Source organism: Pholcus phalangioides, unplaced genomic scaffold (assembly GCF_987345545.1).
Source record: "Pholcus phalangioides strain wild (caught in Gottingen) unplaced genomic scaffold, Ppha-v1.0 ptg000040l_1, whole genome shotgun sequence".
In the NCBI taxonomy this organism is placed as follows: domain Eukaryota; kingdom Metazoa; phylum Arthropoda; class Arachnida; order Araneae; family Pholcidae; genus Pholcus; species Pholcus phalangioides.
The window spans coordinates 4,010,550-4,023,158 of NW_028301626.1; the positions used below are offsets into that span (position 1 = coordinate 4,010,550).

A 12,609-nucleotide genomic window follows, 5' to 3' on the forward strand; every position below is an offset into this window, starting at 1 on the left:
TTCGAATATTTTCGAATGAATAAGGGAACATTCGAATATATTCTGCAGAAAATCGAATGCAGGCTGAAGAAAAGGTGGTGCAACTTTCACCAGCAGAGAATTCTTCCTGAAGAACGTCTCATGGTAACTCTGAGGTAAGTCGTTTTGAATTATTAGTTTTGATTGCTCTGTTTCTACAAAAAAAATGCTAAAAGATGATGAGGAAGGGGGTTATGAATAGAAGTGAATAATAATGTCAACAATTTTATTTCAACAATAAAAATGTAGGGTGGGAGCGTAAGAAGTAAAAATTTTTCTGAAAAAAAAAAAAAAATTTTGGTTTTTTTATATGCTCATGTCAAAGAACATTCAGTAATCTTAAAATGGTTTGTTTTTGTTCCAATGATAATTAGAACCGAAGTTATAGCTCATTCAGTTAACGGGAAGTGAAAATTTCAAGCACCTGAAGTACTGTTTAAAGGGCCCAAAAAAGTAAACAATGAGGTTTTTAACTGTAATAAATACTTATCTTGCATAGAAATGAACTTGAATCACATTTTTTTTAAATTCATGTATTAGTTAAAAATATTTTTGTGCAATGCTCATGAATAAATATTAATGTTAAATGCATAATCAGGTTAGTGGCAACCCAATCAAAATCTTTGTGCTTGTTTACATTGCAGTTTCACATTTTATAAGAAATTGCTGTTATTATAACTTCTATCTCTGTAAAAAACAATTGCTAATGCTTTTTTGAACATCCATGATGCTGGACACCCCCCCGCTGACATTTCCACCACTGATAGGCCTATTAGGATTGTTCATTCATCAGAATTGAACATTTCTGCTGATATGAAGGAATCCACGACAACTGATCAGTGTGAAAAGTTGAAAGGAAATAGAATATTTCACAATTCTGTATTGGTATCTGACTTGCAACACTGAAGAAGGATTCGAGATTCAGATTGCGCTGAAACGTCACTGTGAAATGTGATTATACAAAAGCATTCGCTTCAAGTGGAAAAACAGCAGCAAAAACGTTATATATTCTAGTGGTCTTCAAATTGAGAATGATTAGTAAAAGCTACACTGGTAGGAAGTTCCTGGTTACTTCGGAATTACCTTTCCTCTTAAAAAAAACTTTCAAAGTGCTTGCATGGTATGGCGCTGAAGTCCAAAAAAGCTTCAATGGTGTGATTTGGACAATTTTGTCTAAGCGAACTACAAACAATGCTGTTGCGGACACGTATTGCAGTTCTTTTTAATTCTGGCCATGCAGCCATGTTGCATGTACTTGAATGCCTATGAATCTCAGCTGATAATTAATTAGCACCAATTTACTGTGGGTTGGACAATGAGTGTGACGTGTTCGAGATACCATGTAACTGAATTAATACTAACTTAGCTTACTTTAAAAATCATTTCAAAGCATTTTCAGGGTATGCCAGTTCTAAATCTGGAAAAAGTGGGAAGGGAATATTATTATTTACAAAACACAATCACTATGCTGAATTGTCCATCTGCCTATTTATGCTTCTAAAAATGCTTAATTAAAACTGGAATTTTTTTTTTAATATACTTTATGGCGGGGTTGGCAGGTTTTTGACGGTTTAAACTGTTACTTCAAAAACGTCAAATATTGCTTTTCAATATAAAAATTTCCATTGGAAATGCACACTTTTAATTGCATGTAATGTTTAAAGTGGCTATGCTATACAAAGAATAAATATTTAATATGATTCTAAAATAATTTTCTACTCTCTACAGAATTATTTTGAACAAAAAATATATATTTTTTCTTATGAAATATGCAATTTGAATGAAGCATAGCATAAACATGAAGGGAAAACTATGGAATGATTTGACATTCTCTGATTCAAAATGATTCTTGACCTTCCAAAATTTCTTCAACTGCTTATATATGTGCTTTGATATAAACCATCTGCTGTACTCTTTTTTAAAACAGATGAGTGCTTAAAAAAGTTCATTACATCATATATGTGATGATGATTTTTGTTATTAATAAATTATCTAGATAATCACTGATACTTTTATTGTGCAATTAAAACATTGAAATATATCTAGCGATCAAAATATTAAATTGTAAAACTAAAATGACATTTAATTCGGTAATGCTAGCGTCTACATGAAGCTTAAGAAACTTCTTAACTTATCCTTAGTCAAACCTAGTTATTCTTACTTCTGCACTATGATATGGTATATTTAATAGCATTTATAATGCAATGGTTTTCCAGTTGAAGCTGTATTTAATTTTAATGTTCATTTAATATCAATGTTCAATAACTGTGCAAAAAAAAATGTTTTGGGTATCAAGTCCCATCAGCTTTTCTTTGGTTGAAAATACTCTTTAAAACTCTATGAATTAATACACACTGAGCTCAAAGAAATTTTTAGATGAAAATAAATGGGTTTAATTAGTGTATTAACTATGTTCTGAAGTCTTAAACCTAACTGTGATGTCCCTATCATACATATTTTGAATAAGCAGCTCTATTCCACTTAGCAAATTGAACACAGGTTAGCAGTAGCTTAGATAAAATGAACCACAAAACTATATTTTATATCTTCTAGACTCTTGTTGAAAAATTCAAAATTGCAAATTATAATTAATATTTGTTTTAATTGTTGTAATAAATGTATGTTCAAAAATAAAACATTGTAATATACAAAAAGTTTTTCATCATGTTATATTCCTATAGTGATCAAAACGCATTCATTTAGGTTTTTGACAGTTTTTGTCACCACGCAATTGTATTTGAGGCGGTGTTCACCTCCACAATAATTTCTTCATGCGGTAATATTTGAGTAGTTTGGTCGTTTGAGGTACCATAACTTGAATTAGGGCTGGCTCGAGTGTCTGGGAAAGCGAACTCGTCAACTAGCTGTTGAACTCGACTTCTAAATCGCATTTTCACCTCCTGCGGTATTTTGCTTACGTAAGGCAAAAGGCTGCGGAAAAACAAAGCATCATCCGTGTCATCACGTTTGCGTTCTTGCACTATGCGTTCCAACAAAGACGTCTTTTTTTCCTCAATTATTATCATTTGCTCATTGCACCTGAAGTTTGAATCATTTCGCTTCCTTTTTATTGGCAGATCTGGGGTTTCATCCAGCTGCATTTCTTGAGCTGTGTTTTGGGTGTCAGAATCTTGCATTTCTGTTTCCTGACTACCATCCGCAAGCTCTGTTCCACTCTCAGCAGTGTGAGCTATCATTTCAAAATTTTCACTGCCCTGATCAGTTTTGCTGCTATTCAAGTTGCTCGATGAGGCTCTTGGCTTGACGATGCCCGCTAAGAACATGAGCGATTTGAAATATGGCCACTTAGATACCGTTTGACTGCCAGGATCACCTGAACGTCTAGGAGGGAACTTTCCCATTTCTACTGCGAATTGGTCTCTCAGATACTTCCACTTTTTACGCAGAACCCCATCTGAAAAAAACAAACAAAATTATTAGTTTCTCTAAATGTTTTCAACCACAACATACATGTTTCGTTTTTTCTCTTCCATTCTATTTTCATTTAATATTAATAAATATGCAAGTAAAACTGAATAAATTCAATATCCTTTCATTTTAGGTATCTGTCGACTGGACTATCGTTCAGAGCATTGGCCTTCAGTTTCCGGATGGGCAAATCCACTGTTGCTGACATAGTCAAGGAAACAGTGGAAGCGATATGGATTGAACTGTGCCCACTACACATGCCAGTTCCAACTGTTGAGTCACTGAAAAGAAACTCAACAGAATTCTACAACATTTGGAATTTTCCGCATGTAGTTGGCTGTCTGGACGGAAAGCACGTGCGTTTAGTTTGTCCAGCAAACTCAGGCTCAATGTTCTACAATTACAAACAGCATTTTTCCTTGGTACTGCAGGCCCTTGTTGATGCCAATTACAAGTACATAGTTGTTGACGTAGGAGGGTATGGAAAACAGAGCGATGGAGGGACATATTTAGCATCTGAGTTATTTAATTTCATCAACCAAGAGCTGATAAAGTTTCCTGCACCAGAAATGTTGCCGCACAGTCAAATGGAAGCTCCCTTCGTTATTCTTGCGGATGAGGCATACCCTTTGCTTCCGTACATCATGAAGCCTTATAAACGTGAGGGACTGACCGAGACAAAACAAATGTTCAATGAAAGATTATCACGTGCCAGAAAGACTGTGGAATGTGCATTTGGAATAACATACTCAAAATGGCGCATACTTTCGAAATCAATAGAGACCTCAGCACGTCTCGCTGATAAAATAGTCAAATGCATTTGTGTTTTGCACAATGTCGTAATTGACCGAGAAGGAATGCATAGAAACCTGTCTGATGTTCACATTGCAGGACACGAGGTCAGTTGGGAAAGAAGAGGGAGGCCTGCAACTCAAGCAGAAAACGTCAGATCCACATTTGCGCAATACTTCCAAAAATATCCTTTAAGTTATGTGTGAAAAGTAAATGCATAAACACGTACATAAAATTTAATGTTTAATTTCTGACCATTTAAATTTGACAAGAAATTTGTTTTATGTAACCTACTTACACAATTAAGTGGACTTCTTCAAAGAAGTGTCCTTGGCCCCATACCTTTTTCACTTTTTATCTATAAACTTGATCTCAATCAGGGTATCAATGGGATTGCTAGCAAATTCACAGATGATGTGAAGCTAATGGACATAGTCGGGAATCAAAGCGATAAGGAATTGCTCCAGACCAACTTAAACAGGATTGGAGCTTGACAAATGAATGGAGCAGGACATTTAATGCCGAAACACATTACACTGACATGATGTGATTCCACGCCCCGTCTGAAACGTTGTGAGTTCTGATTCGTGGAAATTGTGTGACGTGAAAATTCCATGTCACATAATTTTCATGTCACAGACTTGCTAGGAATCAGAATACACAACGTCTCTGACGGGACGTGATTATCACATCAGTGTAATATGTTTTAGCGTTGATAAGTACATGGTCGCTCATTTTGGTTCGATTCATTTGCCTGTTGTGTAGTATTTATGTTGTTGATGGATTTTGACCCAAATAATCCCTGCAACTGGTTATCCAATGTTTGAACAACTTTGGATGAGACTGGCTTCAGTTTTCTAAAGTTATACACGATGAGACTGTCTTTAAATTGCCTTATGCAAACCTTAATGCACAGTAAATTGTAATAGTATCTTCCGTTTTCTTCTGTGTTGAATAACTTCCGTACTTTGTTTGACTGAAACCCCTTACACAGTTTTCCTGATGTTTTATGTGCTTACATTTCATTTATTTTATGCATTGTATAGTTTGTATTCTTAATATTTGTTATTTTGTGTTTTTACTTATATCTTGTTTTCACCGATTAATATTTTGTAATTTTGTTTTAACCATTTCATAGCTCTATTGTAATTGCCAATATGTAATTTAACGTATATTTATGTTGTCATGGGTCTATGCATGCAAACAAAGATATTGATTAATAATTATGATGTGAAATAAATAAAACTGAATTTGAATATTTACTCAACTTAGTTGTTAATAACTGGCTGCTCTAGTCCCATTCAAAAATATTCAGCAAAATCTAACCACACAATATTGTGAAATGCAGTGAATAGGTTTGTTGAGTAAATACTGCTCTAGTTGTTTGAAAAATAATGATCTATAAATAAGCTGAGTCAAAAACGAATAATAATGAAACATTATTTCTCACTTACCATCTTCAACATTCAATTCAGCAGCTATCTCTTTCCATGCTTTGTCAACAACGTTGCGGTTGGCGTGGCCTTTCAACATTTTGTTCCAAATGACACTTTTCAGGAATACTTTCGCAATTAAAATATCTTTATCCACGTCCATTTTATATAAACAGAGAAAAACGTGCAGTCTCAAGAGGACAAGAACACCACGTGCACCAGAAGATAACAACACACCGAGCGTGTTCAAGCGGTGAGCAGTTCAAGCGAGAAAAAGAAATAATAATTCATTCCGGTTAAAGCGGTTAAAAGCGGTTTGAGCCAGTAAATGCAGGTAGGCGGGCGCGCTATGACCACCTCAATGAGTTTTCACGATCTTTTTTTCCCCGCTCGCCCGCCGCGATGAGACGAGAAGCGAGAAGCGGTTCACTATGGACGTACCCTATGTTTATAATACGTTGTGTATTCTTTTTTCCCCTGTGGCGTCATCTCTCGCCCCCCTTACGTGGGTGCAGAGGCGAGAAAAGGGGACAAGCGAACTGTTTCCCTTGCGTGAGCTACTTCTTGCTCAGTGTGTTGCTCTCGCGCAAGTGATATAGTTTCTCCTTTTTTATTGAATAAATTTATATTCTTTAAAAAAAATATCATATAATGTGGTTCTGATCACAGTATTCTTAAGTTCTACCAGATCATCTTCATCCATCGTTACGAAAGCTATGAGCTTTAAAAAAAGCACCTCTCTGAATGCCAGATAAATAAAAAATTATTACTATTATACACCCGCACTTTGCGTCTCTCTCTCTCCGTGGATTTGAGTAGACTGAAGCGCTAACTGCGCTCGCCTCCGTAAAAATTATCCAATGAGCATCTACTTGCCACTTATACGTGTGGACACTTTCAAGAAGAATCAGTAAGTTAAAATTAAGTTGCCAACTAAAGCGCTTGCCTCGTGTTACGGGCCTTTACTGGAAGTGTGTTGTTCAAGGACCTCTCTACTCTCAGGTGACTGCGGGACAGTTTCAGGAACGATTTGGTCACTACTAACGAATTTTTTCAAGTCACAAGCATTGACTTTATAAACATTATCATTGGACAAATCCACTATCAGGTAGACAACAGGTGAAATTTTTTCCAGGACCCTACATGGGCCGTCCCATCGTGGTTTCAACTTCGCCATAACATTGCATTTCCGTTCTAGTGCGCAGGGCATTCTCCTTAATACCAAATCATCCTGCTTAAAAATGTGCAATGTATTTTTGTCTCCTTTGTTGTTTTTTGACATTTTCCTTAACTTGCTTAAGTAAGTTTTCGGGCAAACTTACCTTTTCCTAAACCGGTATGTCCATAGCCCAGTCAATTGGTGAAACTAATTCTCTACCAAGAAATAATTTAGCTGGCGACTGACCCGTAGTTTCCGAGGGAACCGACCTAATAGCAAGACCAAAAAAGGTTAAATTTTTGTCCCAGTCTTTATTTTATTAAGTTTATCACCAACATAACAGGAGATCATCTGATTAATTGTCTTATTAAATCTCTCGGTAAGGTTTGATTGAGGATGATAGGGGGTTGTGAACCTTTGCTTGACCTGGAGAACTTTACAAGTTTTTCTCATAAGGTTTGATATAAAACAAGAACCATTATCGGAAACTAATCTTTTAGGAAAGCCATATCTCATGAACAAACTTTTTAGCAACTGCACTTGTCGTTGCTAAAAAGTGGAAATAACTCTACCCACTTTGTGAAATAATCGACGACGATTAACTGATGCACGTTCCCTCTGGAAGAAACGGGAAAGGGGCCCATGGTGTCAATCCCAACCATTTCTCCTGGATGATTAACAGAGGTTGACACCATGCCTCCCCATCGCCTCGTATTGTCGAATTCGCATGTTTGGCATTTTTTACAGGACGGGACAAATTTTTTATATCTTTACGCATACCGGGCCAGAACGCGCGCTGTCGGCATCGCTGAAGAGTTTTATTGACTCCCATGTGCATTTCAGTCAAAAATTTCTCTCTACATGGTGGAGGAATTACTAGCAATTTTTTATTCCTGAATCTAAAAAACAATTTTTGATTTTCGAAAAAATACTTTTCAATTTTTTGTCTTCCGACAGATTTATCATTAAAATACTGTATAATATCTTGGTAATTTTTTTTCTGTTAAACAATTAACTCAGGTAAATCCAAAAACGAGAACAAATACAATTTATTATCAATATTTTCCTCAAAATCAGTTTCGACGGTCACTACAGTGGGCATTCTGGACAAGGCATCAGGGGCCTGCATGGTCGAACCTTTTCTATATTCAAACTTTAAAGGATATTCCTGTAGTAATTGAGCCCATCAGCTTAACCTCCCCTTCAATTGTTTAGCTTCAAAATAGAGAGAGGTCCCAAAATTCCAACGTCCCTTATGGGTGTTGCTTGCCCGGTTCGAAATATCCAGTGATAAAGTGGCAAACGATAAGTGGAAAATGATTGCAAATAAACTTTCGCATGAAATATTATTTATTAAATTCAATTATAAAGTTAGTCAATTTTAACAATAGATTAGTACAACATGGAGCCCTCTATTTGACATTAAAAGAAAGATACTGGCTCACCAATTGATGATCATCAACAGTCAAATTTTTATGCTGATCGGACATCCGATGTTGTTAGTCACTTCGACGTAAGGCCCGTTTACACGAGGCAAGCGCTTTAGTTGGCAACTTAATTTTAACTTACCGATTCTTTTTGAAACTGTCCACACCATGAATGGAAAGTAGGCGCTCATTGGATAATTTTTACGGAGGTGAGCGCAGTCAGCGCATGCGCGCTTCAGTCTACTCAAATCCACGGAGAGAGACAGACGCACAACGCGCGGGAGTATAATAGTAATAATTTTTTATTTATCTGGCATTCAGAGAGGTGCTTTTTTTAAAGCTCATAGCTTTCGTAACGATGGATGAAGATGATCTGGTAGAACTTAAGAATACTGTGATCAGAACCACATTATATGATATTTTTTTTAAAGAATATAAATTTATTCAATAAAAAAGGAGAAACTATATCACTTGCGCGAGAGGAACACACTGAGCAAGAAGTAGGTCACGCAAGGGAAACAGTTCGCTTGTCCCCTTTTCTCGCCTCTGCACCCACGTAAGGGGGGCGAGAGATGACGCCACAGGGGAAAAAAGAATACACAACGTATTATAAACTTATGCAAGTCATCGAGAAGAAATATAAGATTTCTGTATTTCTCGTCCAAGTTGTAAATATCGATTATATGATATTTTAATCGAAGTTGAAGAGGAGATAAATTATGAATTATGTAAGCCGAAAATGCAGGAGAAGATTCTTGGCATTCGTAGGAAATTCTAAGGGTTAAAAATTAAATAATAAAAATTCATTAAACTAAAATTATTTCCAAATTTTCGAAATCATTATTTTTTAATTTAATCTATAGATGGCATCTTTATGTTAAATATTTGATCATGTATTTTTACAACAGATGGCATCAAATTCGTTCTGGACGAGAGAAATATTCGAAACCCCCCTCCACTTTTTAATATATAAATCCTCCCCACCCGATATATATTTTTGAATCTTCAATTTTTTTTCCACTCCTGACATCACGTCGACAGAATATTCCATAGCTTTTTCCAACATCGAATAATTTTTAGCTTGTTTGTTAAGGTAATTTTCATTTCTATAGTTGAACAAACATTTATGGCGAATATATTTTTCAACAAACTTGAAGGTTGTGTCCTCTGGCCACCTCACCATCCAATATTTCCGCGGAATTCTAGCGAAACTACAGGAGACGACGGAGTATGAACAGGTTCACGCTTGAGATCAAAATAAACCCCTCCGTGAGAGAGCAAAATGACCCTCCAGCGACACGCCCACTGGCGCATACGTCTTCTTAACCGGAAAAAATAGAACAGTTCTTATCTGACTTACCAACTAAATCACTTCTGCACTTGTCAAATAAAGCCGTGTAAACGGCCCTTATCGTCTGCATACATTGTATCGTACTTGGCAACTAAAAATTAAGTTACCAACTAAAGCGCTTGCCTCGTGTAAACGGGCCTGTAGCTTTTCCCCGCAAGTATCAGTGAAGGTCTCTCGGTTGAGAGCCGGATCGTTTCGATTAGTACCGGGAGGCCTCTCGGTTGAGGGCCGGACCACCTTGATCAGCTCCAGGGGGCCTCTCGGTTGAGGGTCGGACCACTTTGATCAGCTCCAGGGGGCCTCTCGGTTGAGGGCCGGACCACTTTGATCAGCTCCAGGGGGCCTCTCGGTTGAGGGCCGGACCACTGATCAGCAATGAAGAATTTTGACTGTGAAGATTAATTAATGTTTTCGATTCCGAACCTGCCGGGAAACAAATTCAAACACTGTAAACTATTTCATTTTAAACTTATTTTCCCAGCCTAAGGCCAATGGATACGGTAGCAAGACGGTGAACCGTCCTACTATAGGGCTTCAGTAGAAAAGAACAAAGGAACGCGATGTGAGAGACAAAGAGGGAGGAATTTATACTCCTATTTCACAAGAAATTTGGGACCACATGTCCTCGCAAGGCCTTTTCACCTCAACAAAAATATCGGATTTACATATTCATGCGTCACTATATTATAAACATTACAATTGAATTATTACATTGGAATCTGGCAACATCACACAATCCGGAGAGCTGATCAGACTCTACCGATTATGTAACGGGGTTGTTGCACGTAATTGCTCTCTATTACATATATTGTTGGGGGTGCATTGTGGAATATTTTTCTGCATCGCATATTGCACTTTATTGTAACTCGTATCCCATGTTGGGGGTGTATTGTGGCATTTTTTTTGCATCGCATATTGGGCTTTATTGTAACTCGTATTCGGTGGTATATTGGAACTTTTTTGTGTATTGCGTTTTATTACATATTGTCACTGGTATCGCATGTTGGGGGGCGTATTGCGCTTTATTGTATATTGTAATTCATATTGGGTGGTATCGTGGAACTTTTTGTCTATTGCGTTTTGTTACATATTGTAACTCGTATTACATGTTGCGGGCGCATTGGGTGGTATATTGGAACGTTTTGTGTATTGCGTTTTATTATGTGTTGTAACTCGTATCGCATGTTGGGGGCGTATTGCGCTTTATTGTATATTGTAACTCGTATTGGGTGGTATTATGGAATTATTTTGTGTATTGCGTTTTATTACGCATTGTAACTCTGTAACGTATCGGGATCCGATCCGTCTACGTTAATGGTGATCTTGTCGTTATGCGGGAAATTCCTTCTTATTTTAGACCCCAGGGAGCTCTCAGTTACCGGAAACCACCCGAGGACCCGCTGGCAAACCGGTAAGGGCCAGAGTGTTCGCTTAGTTTGGCAGTCAACGGGTGGGGTCTTTCGGCTGTCGAACGAGAACGGGCCAGAGGTCGGGCTACTGATGTCCCACATAAATTAATTTCCCTCATGACGGCGATGTCGCTATTTTCGTGGAGGGGTCTGGTCCAGATTATGTACAGTTTGGGCGAGGCTTAAGGGTTTGCCCGGTTAAATATTTTTATTAAAGAACCTCCCGGGGGAGTTGTTACAAGTCCGGTTGTACAGAAAATATAGTGTTGTACTCACTTGTTTTCGGCGGGGGGGGGGGGCTGCAGACCTCCGTCGGAACATTTCATTTCTTGTTGGTATTGTTTACATAATCGGGATAGGCTGATCAGCTCTCCGGATTATGTCACGTTGCCAGATTCCAATGTAATAATTCAATTGTAATGTTTATAATAGAGTGACGCATAAATATGTAAATCCGATATTTTTGTTGAGGCGAAAAGGCCTCGCGAGGACATATGGTCCCAAACTTCTTGTGAAATAGGAGTATAAATTCCTCCCTCTTTGTCTCTCACATTGCGTTCATCCTTTGTTCTTTTCAACTGAAGCCCTCTAGTAGGACGGTTCACCGTCTTGCTACCGTATCCATTGCCTTGAGGCTGATAATTAGTTATAATGAAATAGTTTACAGTATTTGAATTTGTTTCCCGGCAGGTCCGGAATCGAAAACATTAATTAATCTTCAGTGTCAAAATTCTTCATTGCTGATTAAAGTGGTCCGGCCCTCAACCGAGAGGCCCCTTTGAGCTGATCAAAGTGGTCCGACCCTCAACAGAGAGGCCTCCTGGTGCTAATCGAAACGATCCGGCTCTCAACCGAGAGACCTTCACTGATACTTGCGGGGAAAAGCTACGTCGAAGTGACTAAGAACATCGGATGTCCGATCAGCATAAAAGTTTGACTATTGGTGATCATCAATTGGTGAGCCAGTATCTTTCTTTTAATGTCAAATAGAGGGCTCCATGTTGTACTAATCTATTGTTAAAATTGACTAACTTTATATTGAATTTAATAAATAATATTTCATGCGAAAGTTTATTTGCAATCATTTTCCACTAGTCGTTTGCCACCTTATTACTGGATATTTCGAACCGGGCAAGCAACTCCCATAAGGGACGTTGCAACTCGTATCACATGTTGGGGTACCACAACATATAATACAGACGCAATATACAAAAAAACATATATATTACCATTTATACAATAGCCCAAGGGATTACATAATCCGTCCAGGGCATATTGATAGTGTAGTATATATTGGGGTTGACAACAGACCAATGGTGTATATAATTAAGATATAATACTCAGTCCTCACATGACATTCGTAAAGAGAAAAAAAAAGATGCATGTATATGGGATTATTATTCAATTGTGGTGATTTTGTTTATGAGTAGTTTTTTGAATTTGTATAGTGATTTTTCCGTTTTTATTTCGTTATTCAATCTATTATATTCTTTAGGTGCTATGTATATGAATTGTTTTTGTATTATTGTTTTGTTTGGTTTAGTTATGGCGTATTGAATTCCGTGTTGTCTTGTTTGTCTCTGCTGGTGTT

At 37.3% G+C, this 12,609-nt stretch overlaps 1 protein-coding gene across 1 annotated transcript; it reads right to left on the reverse strand.

Moving 5' to 3' along the window:
* Positions 1-2,041: 2,041 nt before the first annotated feature.
* LOC149065282 (uncharacterized) lies at positions 2,042-6,091 on the reverse strand. Its single transcript, XM_089254210.1, has 2 exons — positions 5,694-6,091; positions 2,042-3,433 (listed from the first exon to the last, which is right to left on the reverse strand). Exons 1-2 carry the CDS (start codon positions 5,833-5,835, stop codon positions 2,739-2,741), a joined length of 837 nt encoding a protein of 278 aa, XP_089110336.1. The 5' UTR covers positions 5,836-6,091; the 3' UTR covers positions 2,042-2,738.
* Between the last annotated feature and the right edge of the window lie 6,518 nt (positions 6,092-12,609).

Excerpts from the sequence above, each read along its gene's own strand:
- LOC149065282 (XM_089254210.1), bottom strand. The coding sequence starts at position 5,835 with ATGGACGTGGATAAAGATATTTTAATTGCGAAAGTATTCCTGAAAAGT. Across the intron at positions 3,434-5,693 it reads TGAATTGAATGTTGAAGATG|ATGGGGTTCTGCGTAAAAAG; the intron begins GTAAGTGAGAAA and ends TGTTTTTTTCAG.